This window comes from Falco biarmicus, chromosome 10 (genome assembly GCF_023638135.1).
Source record: "Falco biarmicus isolate bFalBia1 chromosome 10, bFalBia1.pri, whole genome shotgun sequence".
Classification (NCBI taxonomy): Eukaryota; Metazoa; Chordata; class Aves; order Falconiformes; family Falconidae; genus Falco; species Falco biarmicus.
Window position 1 is genome coordinate 30,733,168 of NC_079297.1, and position 23,589 is coordinate 30,756,756.

At 42.8% G+C, this 23,589-nt stretch overlaps 1 protein-coding gene across 2 annotated transcripts in view; it reads right to left on the reverse strand.

Annotated features, from left to right (window-relative positions):
• Window positions 1-2,186: 2,186 nt before the first annotated feature.
• RRAS2 (RAS related 2) overlaps window positions 2,187-23,589 on the reverse strand; it is a 45,958-nt gene continuing 24,555 nt past the window's right edge. For both annotated transcript variants that reach the window (XM_056353883.1, XM_056353882.1), the window contains exons 2-6: window positions 16,078-16,165; window positions 15,247-15,349; window positions 12,170-12,278; window positions 4,132-4,250; window positions 2,187-3,641 (exon numbers count right to left, since the gene is read on the reverse strand). In XM_056353883.1, the coding sequence (XP_056209858.1) occupies window positions 3,554-3,641; window positions 4,132-4,250; window positions 12,170-12,278; window positions 15,247-15,349; window positions 16,078-16,165 (507 nt within the window). In that variant the 3' untranslated portion in view covers window positions 2,187-3,553. The remainder of the gene's footprint in view (window positions 3,642-4,131; window positions 4,251-12,169; window positions 12,279-15,246; window positions 15,350-16,077; window positions 16,166-23,589) is intronic.

Here is a 23,589-nt window from a genome sequence, read left to right on the forward strand (position 1 = left end):
ATAGGAAGCTCATCCGCCTCGTGTGCCTCCAACGGCTCTGCAGCTTGACCACACGAGGTTAGTTTTAACCTGCCCCGTTGCAGATGCACAGTTCACAGGCAGCTGCCCAGTGCAACAGGCTGGAAACAGACTAAACAACTGGTCCTACTTCTTACTTCTCTCCTCTGCACAATCAAGGTCAATTTATAATTATCATCTGTGTCACTGGCCCTGCTGCCCCTGAACAGGCCATGTCACAAAACCAAAGTAGCTTTTAGAGGTGATGTAATACTTCTGGAAATTCTCCTCTTCACCTGTATCCATTAGTTCGCTTGTGAGCACTGATGCAGAAGAGTTGCTAGGTCAGAGAAAGAAAATGCATTAACCAGAGCAGGCACAAGGAACTACAGCGTACTTCCATGGAAGCAATTCTTCCCGATTCTGGACCACCCATAAAACTTCACCAACTGCAGAAAAAGGCATTTGCCTATAAGCAGGTCAATCCTTGTCATTCAGTGGAGCAGCAGGCTCAGTGGTGCAATACTCCACAGAGAGGTGAGTTGGTTTGTGCTTTGAAATAATGAACCAGACCCTCCTCTGTGCTCTAGAAGGAGCAGGAGGTCATTTGTGGATACATTTTAAGCACCCCAAATTTCTGAACTGTGAGTTTAAATGATTTGTGGACGGAAGTAACCACAAACATAAGCAACACATCTTTAAGCATTTATTCTGTCATGTAAAGTTGTGATCAACTCTCTCAGTTTGTCAGCTAAGCTGCTCTCCTGCAGCAAGGTGGCAATGTTGTAAATACACAAATCATCCGAGGTATATAGAAGGGGGCTACTTCTTTTGAGAAGATTTGAGAAGACTGACAAGGTCCCTATTGCACTTTGCAAGCTCTGCAGTAAGGACAGAAGTCCCACTTTCCACCGTTACCTTCAGGTACAACAACTAGAAAAGCAAATTACTGAAATACTTCAAGCTGTTTCAAATTCACAACCACTAAGACCACCATTACTGCCCCCCCCCCCCCAAAAAAAAAAGTATTTTTCTAAATACTTACTTCAAGTCCAAAAAGTAGGATTGAAATGCCTACATTTAACAGCTCCTTAATATGCCATATACAAACACCAAGTGAAGATTTCCCTGTGCATTCTTTCCAGTAGATGCCTTAAAAACACATGCACTGCAGAATATACTTCTTTATCAAACAGAGCAGGTTCTATAGCAGTAGCTGGTGGTCCCCCTTCTGCTTAACTTGTTTATACCATGTTTACAATGTGGCTTAGCAGACAGGAGTAGGTTGCTCAGCATCAACCACCTCAAAGCTATTCTGCTTCCCATGAGGAAAAGCAAAGGTGTGGTGCTCTCCACCTTCCCTATGCATTACAGAGTTACACATTAGAAGACCTATTTATCTAACCATCTTCATTTTCAGATCAATCTATCATGAGTGTAAAGTTGAAAAAAGGAAAAATGATGAAACCTAAAGATTTTTGCATCTCCAGAGATTCAGTCTCAACACACACGCTGTAATTTGTCTCTTTTCATTCCCAAGTCACACATTTAGTGACTTGACTCTGGAGAGCTCTACATATTTAAGAAAACATTTGCCACTGGCAGTAATTTCTTGCATTTGACTTGAAAAGCGCAATCCATCTCCCAAATATACTTCCACTGTAACTTTTTGTGGAACCTTCTACGCATTATCCATAAGCATCCCTTCATCAACCAGTAACTTTACTTAAGGGGGGAGCTACCCACTCTCTCAGAACAGTATCATACAAGCTAATCTAAAGGACACTAAAAATTTAAATTCCTCTGCTACGCACAGTACTAGCGGCACTTTTAGGTTTAATGCTTTGCTGGTGCAAAGGCAAGGGGAGCTTGTTCAAGCACTGTTTTCTCAGCAGACATCTACAGATTTATGGCAGAGCACTCTACAGTGAGCACAGCCTGGGAACAGAAAGAACTGTCAACCGGACCACTGACTACATACTTCAAGTCAAAACAAACATCAGCTTCTATCATCTATCATGATTTAAATTGGAAGGGCTTTGCTTTACTTCCAGGCTCGAAGAAAGGCTGTGCAGACACGCATATCTATCTTCTATAACCGGGTCCCATCGCTCCCTTCTCCCCACCCCCAAAAAATACATTACAGGTTTTGGAAGACAGTCAGAAAGAGGCCGTGTGCTTACCCCCGATAATGGTTAGATCATCTTTAATTCTAGCACCTGAAGTTATACAAGGGTTTGCTTAATAATCAAGTTTCAAAGAACTGTTGGACACATTCAGTAAGGTGACAACTGTGCAATACCACTCAGTATTTCAATATCAGGGACCATACTCTTGAATTGTTTAAACACAATCCACAGAACTCAAAATTAACAACCATCCACAGTTTAACTAAACAATCAGTTAAAAGTCTTACAGTTTAATAATTCACATAATGGTCAGTCTTTAGTAAGGGATAGTGAAGCTCATTAAAACACAACACTAGATTTTCCTCTATGGGTGCGTTGGGCAGGCACATAATCGGCCGTTCTTGGATATAACCGGAAGTAAGGAGAAGTTCACCACAGTTTGGCAAATCCCACATTTTGTCAGTTAAAAGTGAACTGTGAGAATTAAATACTCATCTTTACATATACACAAGTTTATGCTGTGAAAGCATATTTGCTTACAAACATATAAAAATACTTGTTAACTAGTTTGATAAGAAAATAATGTATAAAAGTATATAGCAAAAACATTTAATCATCTCTGACAATGGAAAGATCAAATTCATTTTTATATCACATGAAACAAAAACAGCTACAATTTTAGTTTTCCTTAATCCCTTACCCAGAAATACAAAGGAAGACACAATTTGTTTCCAAACAAATGATGTGAAATTTCTTAATAAGCTGAAACGCCTCAATCCAGAATGAGCTCAGGTATTTGGCCATATCCTAATAGTAGTAGTAATCATCCTGTAGCTGTTCTGGATTCATAAAATAAATACAGTAGACTGTTTTGGCCACTGAAATAAAACTGCAGCATAAATGAGAGATGAAAATTTTTGCTGACAATGAAATTCAGTGTAGGTTTTTCTTAAGGCTAGCTGAATACTCAAGTCTAATTTAACTGAGGGCAAAAAAAGCCAATCCACTCCTTTTTTTAAGGAGTATCCTCTATACTTCAATATAGGTCTTTGTAATAGCTAATGAAATGTCAAAAGTAAAAATAAATTAATTCACAAGAGACAACTTATGCATGACTTCAACACCTTGTCCTACACGGGTTTGTTTCATCTCCTTTGCGAATAAAACTCCACAAGGTGCAAGCTCTTAAGGGAGAGAAGGAAGGAACTGTGGTATTAAAAGAAGCAGCCTTAGTGTTTTGTTTTGAAGTCTGCCCCAGGATGACCGAGTCTTCTTCAAGAACTATTCTGCCAGCTTCTCGGACTAAGGCTATTCTGGTGACCACTTTTAGGACATGCACATATAAGGCTAGACCAATACCAGAAGTGATGTAAAATGATGGAAAGAAAAAAAAAATCTGGCAGTTGATAGCTTGTTTCTTGGGATTCTCAGAAAATAACACAATGGCAGCCTTTCTTGTCTTTTTCTTTCCGTGTTGGCTCTGGTGAAGGAGGGCACTCTTGTTCTTGAAATTTCCTGGAAACAGATATTTCAAATTCAATTCATAGAATCATTTTCAGTTCAGTAAAAATAAATACTGTATTTAAAAGTTACTGGTTTACACTCTTATAGAGGAAGGACTTACTTTTAACACCCAAACTACTGACTTAGTGATGTTTTTTTGGGTTGGTATTTCTGTTGTGATTTTGGTTTAGTTTTTGTTTGTTTCTTAAGAAACACATTTTTTTGCAGAAGGCAGATCCCAGATTTAGTTTTTCAGGTTTGCTTACCAGGCGATCAATAAAATCTGAGATTTAAGTGAAAAAATTATCTTTCAAATATATATTACATTCACATCAACATTCTTCCTAACACACAGGAGTATTCTACAATGGAGAGTACTGATCAAACTTTACGGGTAACAGCAGGAAGAATTTTCTCAGTGATTTCCCACTACATTTCGTACGTTTGCTGTAGCTATCCATTAAATTAGGGGCATTAATTATCTGGTCTCAAGTGATCATACCTTATAACTCTGACAAGTTCATGAAAAGCTTGGTCTACATTCAATCTGATTTTTGCTGAGGCTTCCATGTACGTTACTTTTAGTTGCCGCGCTAGCTGCTGACCTTCCTCTTGCGTCACCTGTAACACACATCAGTCATTAAGTTCAAGGCTTCTGCAGGCATACTCCTATCAGCAGACACTGCACATACACGTTAAGGATGTATTTCCCTTCAAACAATAATGCTTATCTGGCCACAAAATAGCTTCCACACTGTCCACGTAATGCAACTGAGGAACAAATCCATGCAATGAATGTTTTCAAGTGCAAGTGAAGACTTAAAAGTTTCTGCAATTGACAGAGATTGGCCCTCTGAGGCATTTCCCTCACTGCAGCTGCCTTGTCTTTGCTTCAGCTCCACGTAACGCCACCAAGTTTTCCTTCACAGGCAGACAAGAGTCCCTCACCCCTCAAAGCAAGGGCTTCAGCCAACATCTGCTGGACTACTAACAAACCTGCGAATACTATTGCTAAGTTCACCTTCTCTCTCTCCCAACTAAGTCTAGAGAAAAAGAAAAAAAATAATCAGATGACTACTTTTAAAACAAGAACTTCTGAATCTTTAGAGGAGTCGTTAAAAAAACCTGCTTATGACACAGCACAATATTGATACAGCCAGTTATAAATATAGCTTAATTACAAAAGATCTACAAAATCCATGAGACCTTCAGACTATACAGAGATACTGAAGAAACCTTGTCTACCTCTTGACTCCTTGGGACAGAGGAAAGGGAGATGAAGAGGAAATAATGAGCGTCAGAAGAAGTTGCTATAAAGTTTAAGTGATGAAGCAGAAGGCAGGAAGCTAGCGGACCATTATAGGAAGGAGGAATAAGTCAGTCACAGGGCAAACCCAAAAGGAGATCACTGCGTATTTTTGGATGAAGTAGAAAGCAGCGAGGTCAGACAACAGAAGGCCACCCTGAGCTGCGTCAGGCATGTGAGGCTTCAACAGAAAGGTCACCCACAGGGCCGGGGAGGAAAGGGCAGCTTTCAGCGATAAGAGGCAGTACACCAGCTCTTGCCAAGACAATGGCTTGTGGAAGAAGTGTCAAAGATTACACTGCTTTCACAGAGAGAAGTTAAACCATGTAGAGGACTGATGACGAGGACAAAGAGGAAAAGGACTTATTTCAAATTCAGTTTTGAAAAGGCACTCAGATATTCATTTACATTAAGAAGCTCTACAGAAATGGAAATAGATGGGAATAGAAAAGCAGCATCGGCAGAGTTCACCACAGTACAAGACACAGCAGCTGCACACACAGTTTGAGAGCCTTCACACACAGCACCTCAACATTTGATTCCTCTGACCTTAGCACCCCTGCTGGTATTACCTTCATACACTTACTGCTGAATTGAGGGCTGCTCTCCCTAAACCCTCATGAAGCTCTACAAGGAGCCCCCAGCACCTTGTGCCATTAGCTGGAGTAACTCAGGATGCATCTGCTGATCTCACTCACAGAAATGCTGTATTTCAGTGTTTTTACCACCAGCTGAAGCAAAAACACACCCTCAAAACCAATCCAACCTCAAGATCAACTACTAGAGCTGTATTTTTAACTGCAGGGCACAAAGTGAGAATGACTGGGACCCTTCAATCCTCCACTGCTGTCTGAAATCCGACTGTTATTCAAAAGTTTTTGCTCCGCTAGTTACAACAAATCCAGTTACACCCTCCTCTCTAGCCCCATACATTGAAACATCCTTATTCCAATTCTTATTAAGGCTGCTCTCTGAGAAACATTCACAGCTGTTTTCTGGCACATCAATGACATTGCAGAATCCCCCAAAGTTTGTATCAGGGCTTCCAGAACCTTCTATGCATCTCTGCCTCACTTAAACAAAAGTATGTTAAAGCACAGATACGGCAGGTTCTGCAAAACCACTTTACTTTTCTTCATCCCTGCACAGTCTACTGTAGCCCCAGGAAGTGAGAGGCTAAAGCCTAATAAAAATAATTGGGAAGGAATGTACAGTCCTGAGGAGAAACTGAATCCAGTCTCTAAACACATGTGGTTACTACTTTCTTCATTATTGTATCTAAAGCACATTAGAGCTATAAAACAAAACTAACACTGTAATAAAGTCAGACTGCATTTCCACAATATTCTGCATTTAAAATGTTATAGATGCAACAGTGAAGTCCTTACTCCATTTAGTAGACCATCTGGAATTGTTTAATTCCAAAATAATCCTTTTGACAATATACTTGTAGGATTGACAAGTAGCTTGTGGTCAATTTTAGTGACCTCAACAAAGTCAGTTTAAAAAAGTATCTTTAGTTTGGGGCATACTACATAAGCATTTGCAGTGCCCAAGCCGTAAATTAGAGGCCAGAACATACCAGTCCCATTTTCAAAACTGAGGGAATTGTACCAAGCACAAACATAGAAGTGCTTGAAAACAAAAATATGAACATTTGTTTTTTTATTCTCCCTTTTCAAGTACGACAACCCTGTATCTGACAGGTTTTTCAGTAAGCATGATGGGAGAGCTTATTAAACATCACCAGCAAAATAAAACTAAATCCTTTTTCTTCAAAGAACACTGTATTATATTTTGACAGATGTAAAGACAACCACAGATTTTCTGGTAGTAAATGTGCACGTAGATACGTGTGTGTTGGTTCTGCAGTGAAAAATATCTTAGTTTTGGTAAGTTCAAGGCTGAATACGAATGGGAATCACGGTGCTTATCCTTTCTTACAGGGTATTTTACCATTTGATTTTGGATATCATTCATTCACACTGTTCAGACATTTGGTAAAAGTTTCCCCAATTATAGATGATGTGAGCAAGTCAAACACAGGAAAGCTTATTCCCCCACTCCCCAACTTAACAATCTTCTCACTCAAGCAGTTTCCACTTGAGTTCCTGCACAAGCATCCTGCGAACATGTCACACACACACACCCTTCACTATCGTATCTGAGAACTGTCAGAAATACATTAATTTCTGAAGTTTCTACTCTTTTCTCCACCTAAAGCAGCTTACAAGGCTGCCTAACGTAACACCACATCTTTATTTTGCCTGGACACTTAGGCAAGACTACTTGTGTCAGCAGGTAACAGTTAAGCGCTTCCTCAAATTTGCCAGGAACCCCTTTCTTCTTCCTTGTGGTCACCCTGCAGTGCTCCCTGCACAGAAACATTGCCCACGTCTGCCAAGGGCTCCACCACTCCTAAAGAGCTCATCTGTCTGTCATCCTGATTTCCTGCCTCACCAGCCCACTCACGAGTGTTGCTCGTTCACATTTACAGCGGCCACCGTAATGCTTTCCCGTAAGGGCAGCTCACTACCCACTAATTCTATTTTGTCTGCGTTCTCATATAAGAAGCCACTTTGGTACACACAAACCGTGGTTAGGAAGCACTGACACGTACTCAGATGGACCGACTTGCTGTATTCAAATGCTGCATCAGATAGGTGCCTGGTTGCTAGTTCTCTATAAAGCTCAAAATCAGACAAGCCACAGGAAGACCCGAAGGTACGGCCCACCTGTGATAACACTGGCGCCACTGCATATGGCCATGAAATCTACCACCTCAAGAAATTATCGCACTTGTATGAATCTTAACTATCACAATAGTTAAGAAAAAGGGCAAAACAAAGCGTTAAATCTGCTTGGGCAGGCCACCACCCGGGTCCCTGTACCCACCCACCCCCTGGAATAAGCGACCTCAGCCCAAGCTAGCTGTGAAACAGTGACTCTGCAAAACCATCACATGAACTGCCTGCCTGCCAGCACCTGGGCTGACGCCAATCCCGGTCAAAGCGCAAGGCTGCTGGCCTGGCATCATCAGCTTCGCCCATCATCTGCCCATGCGTAAACTGGAGTTGCACGGAGCAATCTTGAAAACCTTGCTTTAAAGGCACGGATGATCTTAGCGCTTGGCCTCTCAGATGCAAAAGCAAAACGAAAGTTTCATGAAACCCAAGCCCTTTCCCATTGCAACCTGGATTTTCCTTGAAACCCTGCCATCTGGGGAATGATCAGACTTGACCCAGTTTAAGTTCGTAGTTACCTACAAAAAGTCATACATATCCTGCACTGACAAGTCTACTCCTCCATCACTAGTGGTTATTACTAAAACATCTGGTGCTCTACTGAACTGTCTTACTGTAGAAACACCCAGTGTTGAGTTGTACGGAATTAACTCACCTAAGAAAGATTGCTACGCTGCATTTACTTTAAGGAAAGAGCAATGAGACATGGTGTTTCAATTTTGGCTTCACAGTCACCAATCTGTGACTGCTTAGGGAATCTGGAAACACTGGTAACTTTATTCCTTCTCATGCAAGGATGTTCTAAAGATCAATGCTTGCTCATCCTCTAATAACTCATTTCTCTTTGTCAGCCTCACCTGTGGATATTGAGGACTTTGCCTCCCATACAACAAAGGGGACAAAATTACAAGCCGCCTGCTTAACTCCATTTGTCTACACAGTTACTACCCTAGCAAATTGCTACCTCAAACTTCCTTTCACCTCTCTCCTTCCAAAAACACCTGTGAGTTGACCTATAGCACATCACGGCCACCACTATTCTAGACTACACCTTTGGTGCGCCCCAACACCTCATCAGGACCACGCTATTGTTTGTGCGCCTCTGCTGTACAACTCAGTTCATGTATTTACTGAGAAACAGTCGCCACCACACAGGGATCATTAGTTACACATCGTTTGCTTCCAACTTCACAGTATCAAGATAGCACTCAGTACTGTGTTCAACTACAAAACAGTTACTTGTGTAAAGGTGTGGCCAGACCCTTGAGACACCCAACACTTTCCTACACATTTAATTAACTCTTTCTGGACCCAGCGAGATTTGTGTGTTCGTTCTTAGTATCGTTTGCTGATCAAAGTGCGCTAAATTAACTTCATGTCAGCCTCCCAGAGGTAGTGTGTGCTCTCTATTTTTTCACTGGTTTGCCTCCTGCCTTTCAGGAAAGGAAGGAAGATACCTAGTATAAGTAGGTTTTGCTCTAAAAAACTCATGCCAGCTACATGAACTTCTAAAAATGCTACTTAAATTCTGAAGCTGAAAAACATACATTTGTGATTAAACGAGACAGCTAAGACAACTTCTTGTCAAACCGCCAGCTGAAGTGAGAGGACTGCAGTGTGACTCTAGCTTGGCTGACCAGGTTTTTTGGTGTTAACAAGTAGGGCCTGACACACCAGCAGACCGAAAATGCAAAAATGGCACTTCTCACATTTTTGCCCCAGAATTACAGCCTGGGGACACCCCACAGCTCCTTCCCACCCCAGCACGCCTAACCAAGGTGAGGGAGCACTCCTGCCTTTGCCATCGCAGCCGCCTGCGCAGCAAGCCCGTAGCCAGAGCAGGGTGACCCTGCTTCTCAGGCTGAAGTTTTCCCATACTTGGGAGACATGGTGGCAGGATTAATTCTGAGCCAGATCAGCAAGCTGGTCCACCTCACTGACTGGATGCCTGCATCGAAAGTTCACATGACAGAGCAGAAACAACCCCACCTATGCAGTGGAGACTGGGGCTGTGTTTAACATGCAGCTGATAACATCTAACTGCTTGCTGCTGCCAAAAGGCGAGGTCTCACTTTCTTCCCCCCACCCCAACTCCTCCCTGCTCTGCTCAGAGCCACAGTCCCACCCCTTCCCATGCTTCGGGCTCTGGCACTTGAATCTTTCTGCAAGCTGATTTAACTCACACAGGTCCCAGAAAGTTATTCCAGCTCGTCTGTTTTCCTCCCTGTCTAGAGAGATGATTCAACTCACAAAGAGCTTCAAGCGAGGGCTAGGGCCAGCAAAGGAAAAAGCAGGAATGTGAAGTCAAGAGGGAGGGGAGCCTCTCCCTTCTGGGGACCAATTACATCAGCTCAGCATCCCCAAGCCATTCCTTCAGCCTGACATAAGGCCAACTGAAACACACCATGTGAAAGGAATGGGGCAGGGAAGAGTTAAAAATACATAAGTAGCTGTTCCAGCAAACCCAAAGTGCTTTTTCAGCTACAGATGTCTAAGCCCCAGCTTATGATGGAAGTCATACAAATCCATCAGTTTGCATGTAAATTGTGTGAGGGATAGTACCAAAAGTCATGCCTGTCAGCATCTAATCAATTATAGTAATTAAGATAGCCATAAAAAGCTACAGGAGTTTTTGGGGACATATGCTTTCTTGTGTTCAAATATAGGCAGCAGAACTGTGAAGTTAAGCAATTTGAAAACAGCTACTTTGAGCTTGAATGTGTCTGAGCCTGTTATCACCTGAAAAAGCAGCTAGGAATCAGGTAGGGAGGGACCAGCAGGAGAACAGGTGACTAGCACCTCTTTCTTCCTTTAAGGGAGAAAAATGCGGTAGAACAACACTAGGAGGTGGAAGACCAAGAACAAAGTTCTTAACTGTTCCTAGAAATGCATCTTCAGGATTATCAATGACATTTGCAGGTATCCTCCGAGACCTGGGGCTGACAGCAATTGTGTTATTTCCCTCCCAAAGCATCTGGCTGTTTGTCCTTCAGCAATTACCATCTGCAGAACAGTTCAGTTTCACCTACATGGTTTCCATGCCAACATTTGTGTATGAGATGAAGTACATTATGTTCCAGGACCTGCAGGGCTAAATTCGGGAATGGTAATAATGAAAGCACAATGGTAAGTGAAGAGTGGAAGTGTTTTGCTTCTGTCTCGGGGACAGGCTGACAGCTCTGTGCATGTGTCAGTACATGAAGTTACCTCCAATGAGTTTGTGAGCCAATTCTGCGGAAACTTCTTTCAAGACAGCATCTTTCAGCACAGGTTCTAATTTTGTCATGATCTTTCTACACAGGTTCTTGGGTAAAGATGTTGTGACAATCATGGGAGCATACTCACCGGGAACTTTTTTTTTAATACTCAAGGTTTTATGTAGTATTCAAGAAATTCAACAACGTACTAACCTACTGAAGTCTATAACATTTTGTGTTTTCAGTCTAGTTTTTTCTTGTTCTAGCCATTGGTTTTTGACAGAGGGAAGACTTTATTTAGCAAAGCACAAAACCTATGTAAGCACTTGCAGACAGAAGTTAAGTCATGTCCTGGTACACAAATCTGAGAATAGCTTATTGTTTAAAGCTGTGTTTTGCTTGTGAAACTCTTAAAATAATTACAGAAATTTTAGTAATATTTAGTTTACTGTCAGACAAAAAAAAAAATCAATCATATTTGCTACCAAGCTTTAAGAGGCATCTTACTGTCTCAGGAGAAAATACTAAGCTTCCAACAAAATTAGTTGCTGAAAAAAAATACAAGTTTGATGCCTGTTCCTTTCCTGCTGCTATAGTAAGATAATTTTCATTTCAGCTCAAATCAGTTTGATTCATGAAAAATCAAAGGTGAATAGGGAAAACAAATTTAAGACCCCTCCTTAAATCATTCTAAACTAAGTGTTTTAAAGCTTTCTTAGAACTAAAGCAGAGGTTGAAATCTACTAGTTTCAAAACTTTTATTTTAACATCTATAAATACAACAGTAACTGTGCTGCTGTACTTCGAACTTTTAAAGTTTTAAGTCAGTTATGCAGAAGACTAGTGGTCAAATAGACAACAAATGGCTACTCATTTATACACAGCAGCAGGGAACGGTAAAAGCAAGAGCACTGAAGTCTCAGGATCGTTAGAGCTAGTGCTGGAATGCACTGTGCTTGGCACAGCGTGCTGTGGTGAGGAACAGAACGGAGGAACTGGACACGTTCATGCCTGAGTAATCAAGTCATGACAGAAAGCTCTCAGCTCTGTATGCGAATAGATTTGGTCTCAACATAACCCCACTGAGTCAGACAGAAGATGTGCCATATGTGGAATGCCATCATGCTTCTAAGATTCTTCAAGGACAGAAACTTAGTGTAGTCCTGTTTCTTGCATTGGAATTACTTAGTATGGTATGTTATTCATTTGTTTCTTGTTCCCAGTCTATTTTTGGGAAGAAAACCATTAAGTTTCTAGAAGAAAGTGAGTAGTAACTAACAGCAAGTGAATTACCTGTCTTTGGTGGTCCAGATCTGCTTTATTACCAACTAGAATCATAGGAAACTCATCGCGATCTTTCACTCTTAGAATCTGTCGTTGAAACTTATAGATTTCTTCAAAACTGTAAAAGAGTAACAGTAGAGCATCAGTGTACTAATTCATAGATTCCCAGGTTCTGCAGAAGTTCATAAACAACGAGTCACCTATTTGGGCTTGCCCTGTCGTGCCACACAAGCGCAGACAGCTGCGGGCACCCCACCAGGGTCCACTAGCACAGCATGACCAGTTAGAGAATCATTCAACACAAACTAAAAAAATCCTCAAGTCACAGCACGAGCTATGCGCAGGACTTCAGAGGTGCTGCAGGGCGAGCAGAACACTTACTGTGTCTCAACCTAGAGGAACCTGGCTGCCAATGTGTTGCAGAGAATCAAGCGACCAGAGTCCATCCTACAAACACTAACTTTGGAGTTCAGCTCTAGCTAGAACATTTAAACTACAGCCTGGAGACCCTAGTGATCAATATTTCAGCTGGCAACCACCATGACTACTTCTAGGAATTTTGGGGGAAGCTGTAAAGCTGGAATATTTTACTTCTTGAAAAACAGAAAAATGGTAGGGCTAAGTGATCAGAATTCTTTCCAGTTACCAACTAAGTTAAACCAGGTACTGATGCTGCTCAAGCAGTAAGGAATACGGCAGCTGTGCTCCAGTGAAGGCAAGCAAAGCAGAAAGCTCCAAGGGCCACCTATTTGTCCTGGTTTCAGCTGGGATTGAGTTAATTTTCTTCTCAGTACCTAGTGCAGTGCTGTGTTTTGGATTTGGTGTAAGAACAATGCTAGTAGCACACTCAGTGTTTTCAGTTGTTGCTGGGTGATGTTTATACTCAGTCAAGGACTTTTTGGTTTCTCAGGCCCTGCCAGCCAGAGGGCTGGAGGGGCATGGGAAGCTGGGAGGGGACACAGCCAGGACAGGTGACCCAAGCTAGCCAAAGAGGTATTCCATACCGTATGACAGCATGCTGAGCATATAAACTGGGGGGGAAGGAGGAGGAAAGGGGGGACATCTGGCATTATGGCATTTGTCCTCCCAAGTAACCCATGTGTGAGCAGCCCTGCTTCCCTGGGATGGCTGAACACCTGCCTGCTGTGGGTAGTAGGAAATTAATTCCTTGCTTTGCTTGTGTGTGCAGCATTTGCTTTACCTATTTAATTGTTCTTATCTCAACCCTTAAGTTTTACATTCCTTTCCCATTCTCCTCCCCATCCCTCTGGGTGAGAGGGGAGTGGACAAGGGGCTGTGTGGTACTTAGTTACCAGCCAGGGTTAAACCACGACACTATTAAACAGTTAATTCTCGCCTAAACAAAGTCTTTTGGAGGAAAAAAAATAAAATCACTCCTTTCAAGTAAACACTGTTAAAGCTACACAAATCACTATACAAGGAGCTTCAGATGCTTGCAGACAATCATATATCCTTTGAAGCACAGACTTCCCAAGCACTATATTTCATTCCAGGCATATAGTCTGAAGCCATTTACACCTAGATCTGCAAACCAAAGTTTAAAAGCAAGATGACCATCAGTAAAAGTTGCATTTTGGAAAAAAAAAAAAAAAAAGATGTAGTCAGACATTACAATGCCAACCCACTTCATCTGTGTAAAGCAATCACAAGAAGGAAGGTGAATTGGAAGGAAGGTAAGCCATGACGTACAGCTGGACCTCCGTTGAGATACCCCGTTTTAATACTCTGCTCAGAGGCCTGTGCCAGCTAGAGGAAGAGAGCTGGAAGTTACCAATGAAGGCATCTAGGTTTCTTCTTGTTTCAGAATTAATTTCCTCCACAGAAGCAGGACAGACACTTCATTGACAGGCAAGTCAAGTCTTGAATCAAATGGCTATCAGAACAAAAATGAAAACTCTGCTCTTCAGAAGTCTTTGAAGGATTTCAGAGAGGAGAGCAATATGCAGTTTTAATGTGTCAAGACCTGCTTCAAATCAAGGCAGACCCTTAGCCAGAGGGGCTAACAAAAATTTAGGTTGGGTCCCCCCCCCCCCCCGACAAATCAAGGAGTTCACATGAATACTTCAAACAACCTACAGTCACCTATAGCAAAAATATTTACGTTAACACAAATTCTCAGTATGCCTTAAATCCAGACACAGATCTCTGACAGAAGTGCAAGAGTCTCTTCTGGACAGATGAATGCATACATTTAGCAGCATCTTAAGTGTTAAGGTACAAATCCAATGGAAACACGCTCAGGCTCCATAGAATATTGGTCTTAATTCTCATTATAGAGCAGTTAATAAGATCAGAAGTAATTTTAATTAGACCCTAGACCGAATCTTTAAGGCAGGGGGGGAAACAGACAGGGGGGTTTTTTTACCATTTTATTGCTCTTCTGTTCCAAGTGGAAACAAGTGGAAGAACATATCCCTGAGCACTTCTTTACTACTACATATCTGAGAAGCTCCATGGAGCAAGACCACAGCCAAAATATTAACTGATTGTCTGTATACATGGCAGTTTTCTACTCTTACAATGATCACGAGCTACCTGACCAAGCTTGTGAGCTTCTAAAAAGATTGTTTGATCTCAACTCTGCGGTTGATCAGTTATGCAGGTTCCAGTCAATTCAGGGCGTACGCAGTGAGCACCGCCTGCAAAAAAGTATAGAGACATACCCTGAACTGGATACACCCGTCCAAAAATCCAGAGCCAGCTGCTTGACACCAACTAGCACACGGCAAGGGGGTATTTCTAAGAACCGATCAGACATCACAGCATGTTGCCCTTAGTTTAAGTTTCTGTCGCTTCCAGGGAGCTAGTATTCTGGACTGTAATGAAGTGCTTGAATACAGTTGTCATTTTTTGGTGTACGCTTTCAAGCCATCCACTGCAAGAGACAGGCGCTTTCAGTAAGTGATTGGTTTAACAAGGGTTTTCATTAGCACTGAAAGAGCGTCAAACCACAGAATCTAAGAGTGATTGCACACTTAACGTTCTTGTTTGAGACTACTTCAGTAAAGGATAAACAGCAATTTAAGATTAATTACAACTTGTTTCAGTAACTTTCCATCACTTACCTTCCTCTATCAGTGACTGAGAAAACAAGCAGAAAACCCTCCCCTGTCCTCATGTACTGTTCACGCATGGCTCCAAATTCTTCTTGTCCTGCTGTATCCAGAACTGAACATAAGCAAAACATTGATTAAGTACAGTTCATGTTCTTAGGAGTACAGACTGAGAAAAAAGAGAACCCTTCCTAACAGGATATTGTGAGAGCCCCACCTGTACATGGTAACTAAGCAGAAGTCACTTTTCACAGATACTACTGGATTTTTGCTAAGATTCCCAACGAGTTCTTAGACTGAAGAACTCAAGACCTACCAAACAAACTGAACAAAGTTTGGTGGACTTCTGCTACTTCACAACCAGCTGAAACAGCTGGAAAATGCTTAGGGAGACATAGGGATGGGGGTTGGGAGGGCCGCTGGTTTGTTCTTGAAGAAGTCACTGACAAGGGAGAACTGAAACTTAAAGCAAAGCATTTATATTGCACTTGGGAGAGGCAGCACACAACAGCCAAGTGATGGGTTTTTCATTCCACCTTGTCACCCAGGTAGCTGCCAGGAGTTATCTAGATTCTCCCAGTTCTGTAGGCAACTTCGGCTTCCAGAATAATTCTTAAAAAAACATGCAATTCAGAACAACACACACATACATAAAGCATAAGCAGTTCAAATCCTGGGTATCTCATTAAAAAGACAAAGGTAGGTAGCTTTCATCAGTTGCACACTTCCATAAAAGCCACACGCTGCACCGTTGCTTACCCGCGTCACGTTTTGTGCACACAGATACAAACAGACACGAACAGCTACGGGCTGCCAGCACCCTGCTTCAGCCAGGCTACTCACTGTCCAAGCGCGCAGCTCTTTCATCTATCACACATTGCTTGGTGTAGGAGTCTTCAATCGTTGGATCATAATCCGTAACAAAATAGGACTGTGGAAAATAAAACAAGTTTGTGTAAGGCAAGCACGATGCAGGACACTTATCGAGCAAGATGCTAGAACCGTACACCTGACAGCTTAGGGAAGATGAGCAGGTTCTACCCGTGTACAACCACGTGCTACTTAATCCAAAAAGCAGGTAACTGCTTTCCTGTTCCTAGTAAATGCTTGTAAACTGTAGAAATTACTAGCCGAGCCACTGAGTTTACTGGAATTCCCCCAGAATTTCTAGCATTTTCTAGAGATTTCTGGTAACTCCTACGATTTCCCAGAAGGAATCCCTAGAAAACTTTTGGGTTCACTGATTTTTAAGGTCTCTAGTAACTTTAAGTTTCTCTGAATTTTGGGTAGGGATCAGAAGTTTCCAGGATTTCCTTCCCCACTCCCAGAGCCAGTAATTTTAGGAAGTGCCAGGATTTTCCCAGCTGTTGCTAGAATTCTTTAGCAGCTTTATAACAGTTTCTAGCTACGACTCCACACAGCACAAGTGGCACTTCATTTGAAAGTTGAATAGAACTTTAGTGGATCATCCTTGTTCCCAGGATTTCTCTCCTGGTTTTAATGACTTTAAGCACACACACCAGAAAGACAGCTACCTGAAAGTAGTACAAGCCACCAAACGCCTGGTGTCACCCACTGCTTAATAAGCACAAGGCTCCACCAGATCCTGCCAGTCTGCCACAACCCAAGCTGCAGAGCAAAGCGCATCCTGGTACATCTTTCTAGAGACTCTGTGACCTGGTATCAAACTCTAGGCTAGCACTACTGCCTGCAGGCAACAAGTTCAGGTTTCCAACAGTGGATTTGTAGCTTGCACGCAGTCACAGCAAAGTTATCTTCACTCAAAGCTAAAGCACACTGGCACAACAAATGTGAACTCCTATCACATTCCTCCCCCTCCGTGCTCAACGGAGCAGGCACTCGGGATGTGTACTACCTTGACTGTTCAGAAACCAAGCACACGGGGCATGTACACACCCAGATGAATGCCACAGTAACGGAAGGAGTACCACCCGCGTATGTGAGTCAGTTCTGTAAGCCAGCAGAGAAACAGGAGTGCTTTAAAACTAAATATTGGCTCCTAGGAATCAAAAAGGGAGGAGTGCTGTTCTTGCATTAACAAGATATCACCAAAAATAGGGCGCATCTCCTTATTCATGTCAAAATTAATAGCTGTCACTGAAGCGTCTTTCTGATCACAGAAATTCAAAAATACCAAAAGACACCAATCTGTTCCTGCAAGCTTACCAAAGTCAAGTTAACAGATGGCATGGTTCGGAAAACAAACGAAAAAAACCCCATGAACACTAGCCCACTAGAATTCTCCAGACACATCACTGTTGGTGCAGAATGCAGTTAACTCTGCTCTTGCAGGTACAGCCATATTAATATGGCTGTGTTTGTTCACGGCCAGTTTCAAGACGGAGCTGCCCAGGAGAGCTGGCTCAGTCCTTTGTCCTGCCTGCACCAGGTTTCTGGGTTAACAGCATGGACCTGGACTGCCCAGCAGAGCTCCTCGACCAGGCTGCAGCTGCCTTGCTGGGAGGAACACATCGCCAGTTTAACACACTTTACCAGCTGTGTATACTATATATAGCCTATGCTCATATACCATAACCTCACCATCATGCAACTGGCTGCAGGAAGAGCATGTGCAGGTTGCTGTTGATCTATTAATTTCGAGCTGGCACCATACTGAGAAACTGCTGACCCCTAGATCGGAGACACTGATCAGCTCTGCCTATCTCCTTTGCATTTTAAGTAGACATCAGTAAACTGTCCGCTCAGGATACACCTACACAGTAGTCTCAGTCATTCTGCATCAACAGCACCACTGTGTAACCAGCTGTCTAAAGGCAGCAGTAACTAAACAACCATGTTCCTCTGTGAGAAGGACAGAACCCTAGCTATCTCTCCCACCAGAGATTACTGCGGCACGTGAGCTGCTGTAATTCACTCCTTTCTCACAGTGTTTCAGAATGTAAGTCAAGTCGGACATTCCTGGTTAAGAAATGGTCTCCTCCCTCGTTCAGAACATTCATGCACGCTAAGCAACCAGCCCCCTCCAACCCTTTCCAAAACCCCACCCACACAGGACAGGAACCCAAACCAACACACTCCCCCCAAAATTCAAACAAACCAACCGGCATGGGATCCTAAACACAGCAACAAACTTCCAAGTTTTCCAGCAGAAGAGTGCCTATTCGCAGGCAGCAGAACATCTCGCCACAGAGCAAGCCCCAAGATGATGCTATTCCAACTACAAGTTGTCCCTTTACCTTGCTTCTCTGAAGATTTAGAAGGAAAAAAACACTGGCTCCAAAACTGTCCTTGTTTTTTTCTTTTACTTGTATCCATGACTCAAGAAGTGCTATCCAGAAGCTTAAGAACAGACTTTGAGGCATGAATTAATAAACTATGAACTGCGTCCCAACTCTTCTGTGGTTTTTAACAGACTTTGAAAGATGGAAAAGAAATTCACTTAGATCAACATACAAGACCGTAAATAAAGCCATTTACAGAATCTGACTTTAGAGGGGACAATCACAAGGAATAGAATTTAGGTCCTATGTTTCATTAAGGAAACAAAGTGGTATTTATAAAGAACCATGAGGTGACTAAAACATGGTGTCACTACCAGTGTATCTAGAAATTCAGGACTCTGACTAGAAGGTAAAGCACACAGTTTGTCTGAAGTTACTCCCTATCTGTCTCCAGCTTCAACTCCCATTCCTCCATCCCACAGAATTCAGTTAGTCTGACCCTTTACATTGACAAAGCAGTAAAGTCAGTCAAGTTTTAAATAAAAGGGATAATTTGGAATCAATTTATTTCTCTCTCATGAATCAGTATTAGAAGACCACCTAAAGCAGCAGGTTTATCTCTAACAAGAGCAGTATTTTTCACTGACAGAGGTCAGAAAAAGAAAACCATAATAACCTCAGAGGAATTCTTCATTATTTTCCTCATTGTCTGTCCAAGGGCCAAGAACTGCAGCGTGTTCTGTCACCTCTAGGTCATTACTGTGATTCCCTCCACCCTTTCTGGTTTGTTTTTCCTTTGGTTTTGTGGTGTTGTTTTTTTTCTAAAAAGGAAACTACACACAAAGTGAGTGTGCCATACTACATACAGAGATGGAACACTGTTCCTCCTGCAAAAAAGGGAACAGGACTAAGTTGGCCTGATCCAGCATCGGCTGCATCTCAGATTCAGAATGATGCCAGAGCTCCCCCATTTTACAAGTCTCTTACAAGCAGTTTCTTCCCTCCCATGGAGCTGTGCTGCCAAATCTGCTGTCACAGCCACCACAGGAGAGGTTCGCAAGGCAATGAGCACTGTGGTTTACCTCCAGGCACTGGACAAACTCACATGCCTGAAATAGCTGCTGTTTTGAAGGAGCCTTCCCAAATTGCACCAGGACTGTTTGCCAGAGGGAGCATGTCAGCCGCTGCTTGCAGGCCTCATTCAGTCAGGGTTCATTTACAAAAATTAGATGTAGCAGACCCAGTCTGCTACACAACGTGAGCAGAAACAGACCTTGCTGCTGCTGCTGCACAGTGTTTGAAGAATTAAGGGATGGCAGAGAATATCCTGAAGCACCCCGTGAGGCTGTACCTTTACTTCTAAATGCCAACCTGCCACAGTGGGCAGGTGCCTGCACACCCAGCAAGCCCAAGACCATACCCTGACCTCAATAACTTCGTAGAAGCCAAGGAAGAATTGCTTCAAAGATCAACAGGAGTGCAATCCCAGCAGATGCAAAGCCCTGCCAGCCTAGTGGGTTTAAACTGACGCTGAGTCCAGACAAACCAGAGGAGCACGCCCTCCCCCCAGTGTTCAAATACCCAGGTCTTGCCTGCTGCTGTCTCCTTTACGAAAACTGTATGTGCAAGTCCCAACACTGAAAGGCAGTTGCCCTGCTGAACGACAAGAACACCAGAAAGCTACAGCAGGTGTCTCGGGTGCCAGCTGGCACACACCACACTGGAGCACTCTCTAGGGTGACCCATTACAACCAGGTTGTCACATGTGCTCTTCCAGGAGTTTCTATGGCAGATCGGGAAGAGCCAAGCCTCATTCAGCTGGCTCCACCACAGCTGGCCTCTGCCTGCAGGAAATAATTAGAAGAAACTAAATTTCATCTCTTAAGACAGTAACTTGAACACGTCCTTCTGTTACAACACTCCCTTAATCACTAGCAAAAATCAAGGCTTTCCACCCACCTCCTAGAAGGGAAACAAGAAGCCGAGCCCAGTAGTCTCATAAACCATCCAATTTAATATTATGCAACAAGTTTTCTAGGTTTCCTCTTTCTAAGAGTGCTGAGGCAATCAAGTCCAGAGATGGGAAAGCCTGCCAAGGACACAAGCTGTTTTGCAGAGGAAAACAAAAACAAACAAAAAAACCCACCTCATCCCCACTTATCTATATCACTGGCAGCTGGGCAACCCACCACCAAAATCCCTTCCTATAGGCACGCTTGTAATCTGGAAACTTATTTCAAACACAGCCTCCTGACCTTCACAGGAGCGTCTACTTGCAGTGCTCGGGAACAATGACACAACTATACCAAGTATTGCTCTAGCAGCCTTAAATATTACCTACTATTTAAGGTAATAGTAATCCCTAAATCATTGTTTCAATCACTCAAGTCTTCTGGCAAGGGGAACATGTGAAAACCTCCTTTCAGTTTATCATCTTCCCCCTCTGTTATGCTGCCTTTAATATACATAAGGGAATTCCTTCATTAGCTGGGCTTGCTTACAAGCTCAAGAGTCCCGCTCCATATATTAATAAAAATAACTATGGAAATAGAGATCTTACACTGAAAAACTGAGAACCCCAGTGCAGTTTCACAGCTCTCATGCAGTTTTTCTTATTTACTCTTTGGAAGGTCACCAACGTCTGCAAGCTGGAAAGCCACTGGATTGCTTTCCTTTGCATCAACATTTAACTTTTAATGTGAGAGAAAAGTCCGAAACTATCAACAGGGAGCTGCTACACGCTGCAGCCCAGAGGCTGGTTGCAAAACATGCTTCCTTTTATCTTACACAAAGTTTGAAGGACGTGCAACAAAACGCAGCCCAGCACAGTGAAAGCGCACCACTACGAGTAAGTTAAAGGAGTGGTACATGCCAAAATTCATTCTCGCTTTGTCTATAATCTCCATTTGTATTTACTAAATACACTTAATGTTTCAAAGAGCCACTAGTTGCCTATTTAAATTTTTTCCACATTTAAATTTTCAGTTTCAACCCAGTGAAGGGAAGGAAATGGAAGGGTTTCCACCCTCCAGCTGGAGTTACAGACCAGCTCCAGATTTAAATACCATCTACAATTTCAGCATTGCAAATAGCCCAAAAATCCTTCCTAGCTCGAATTTTTAAGTTAGAACTTAAAACAAACACGTTGGTAGATGCTACACACCAAAGCTTCAGCTTTAGACTTGAGTACATTCCCAAATACCTGAAATACATGATCCCAAGACACCTCTCCTAGGCTTTAAGCACTACTTAACAGAGTATTTCTTTTGGCAGTTTCTTCTTAGACTACCTCTAACACCATCATTTCTTTTCCTCATTTCATCTCCACTTCAAGAACATCAGTCTGTTCCTGTCCCACTCAGCAGATGCAAAGTCCAATTCACGATCTGTGGTGGCACATCTTCATCATGGGTATAGAACGAACAACAGTACCTGCTACAGCCCCATCATGCACCGCAGTGAACAGATCAGAAACGCTTAACCCAGAAAAAGATGGAAACCTGACCAAGTTCTCTCTTGCAAACAGCTTTCTTCATGTTTCTGGCATTTGTTCCAAGTCACAAAGTCAGTGCAGTCCTGGTCTTACAACAGTGTAGTGCCCTGGCCAGTTAGTAGGACTGCAAGTGGACACCTTTCTGTTTGAGGTATTTGGCTACACTGTAAAAGCTTTCTCAGACCAGGAATTCAGACCTAAACTGCTGACTGCAGACATCTGTTCTTAACTTTCACTGTGTCCCCACCCATGGAAATCTTACAGCCTCTGCCTTCAGCTCTTGTGCAAGAGCGACACAGCAGTCAAGTCCATAGTAAGGTGACCGCAGGGTCACACCATGCCCTCCCCTCCAGGCTGCAGGAGGGCAGAGATCCCTTCAAGGAGTTTTCATCTACATTCCCATCCCTGTCCCTAGGGGAGCACAAACAGGTTCGATGTCACCAAGACATGTTCCTGGAGGATGGGTGGCAGTAACCTGCCACCTGACTCAAGCACTACGGCTGGCTCTGGTCCAGAGCTAGCTCACCGAGCAGAACTGGTAAGCTAGCAAAGCAGCTGCTAGAACCTCAGCACCCGAAAAGGTTACCTGAAGAACCTCCTTTCACAAGACAAAGGAGGCTCCTCAAATCACTTTCGAAAGATTTGAGCTGGCTGGCTAGAAAACAAGGAAAACTTGCAGGAAAAAACCCGAACTGACTTCTGGAAGCAAACGTAAACCCAGGCTGCATTCCAGGATAAAGGAACAGACACAGCAAAACATACAAATTTAGTATTTTGCAGAGCCTCACGCACTCAGGTCACAGAAAAGAGATAGACAAAAAAAAGCGCACACCACTGATCTCAGAGTCTTTGACAAGCTTGTTACTTACCATATACCTCCCCAAGCACAGGTGGCTCAGTAGGACCTGGCTTTTCCAGGCAGGTCTAACGGGGAGAACAGGAGATGGATGCTGATGGGGTTGCCAAGAGGGTGTGCCACCTCTGCAAAGGGCTCAGGCACCCCACGGAACAGCACCAGCAAGGCTGCAGGGGCTACCCACAGCAAACCCACCACCACTGTCAATAGCAGTGCTTGAGAGAGCACTGGGCATGCTTTGCTGATGTAAACAGGCACACTTTGTAGAAGAAGGAATTTGGTGTTGAACACCAGGGATAGCAGGGGCCCAAAGGTCTAGAATTATGCTAATAAACACTAGACTGCAGAGATAACAAATAAAACACTGGACCATGCTACAGAAGGCCAGGTGTATCCTCCTCCAGTTATCCCATATTCATACAGATCTTTAAGAGCTACTTTCTTTTAATTACTCAAACAGTAAGAGCGTCTGTTCCTTTCTTCCAAAAACTATAAATTAAAAGATAAGTCAGTGCTTGTAAGTAATCCATGATACTTCCCTCGATTTACACTACTTCCCGCTGTACTAATGTATACTGCCAGCACTGTTATGGCTATCCAGGGAAAGAGATGTCATTTGTAACCACAATTACTGCAATTATCTAATGATGAGAAACACTTGATAATTTTATGAACAGTGAAAACTGACACACAAAGAGAGAAGAGGATTAAACTGAAGAAAGCTATAGTAAAGGAAAGATGATGTAAGCCATATACAAGTGAAACCTTTTGGAAATACACAAGTTGAAAAAGTTCTTTTCATT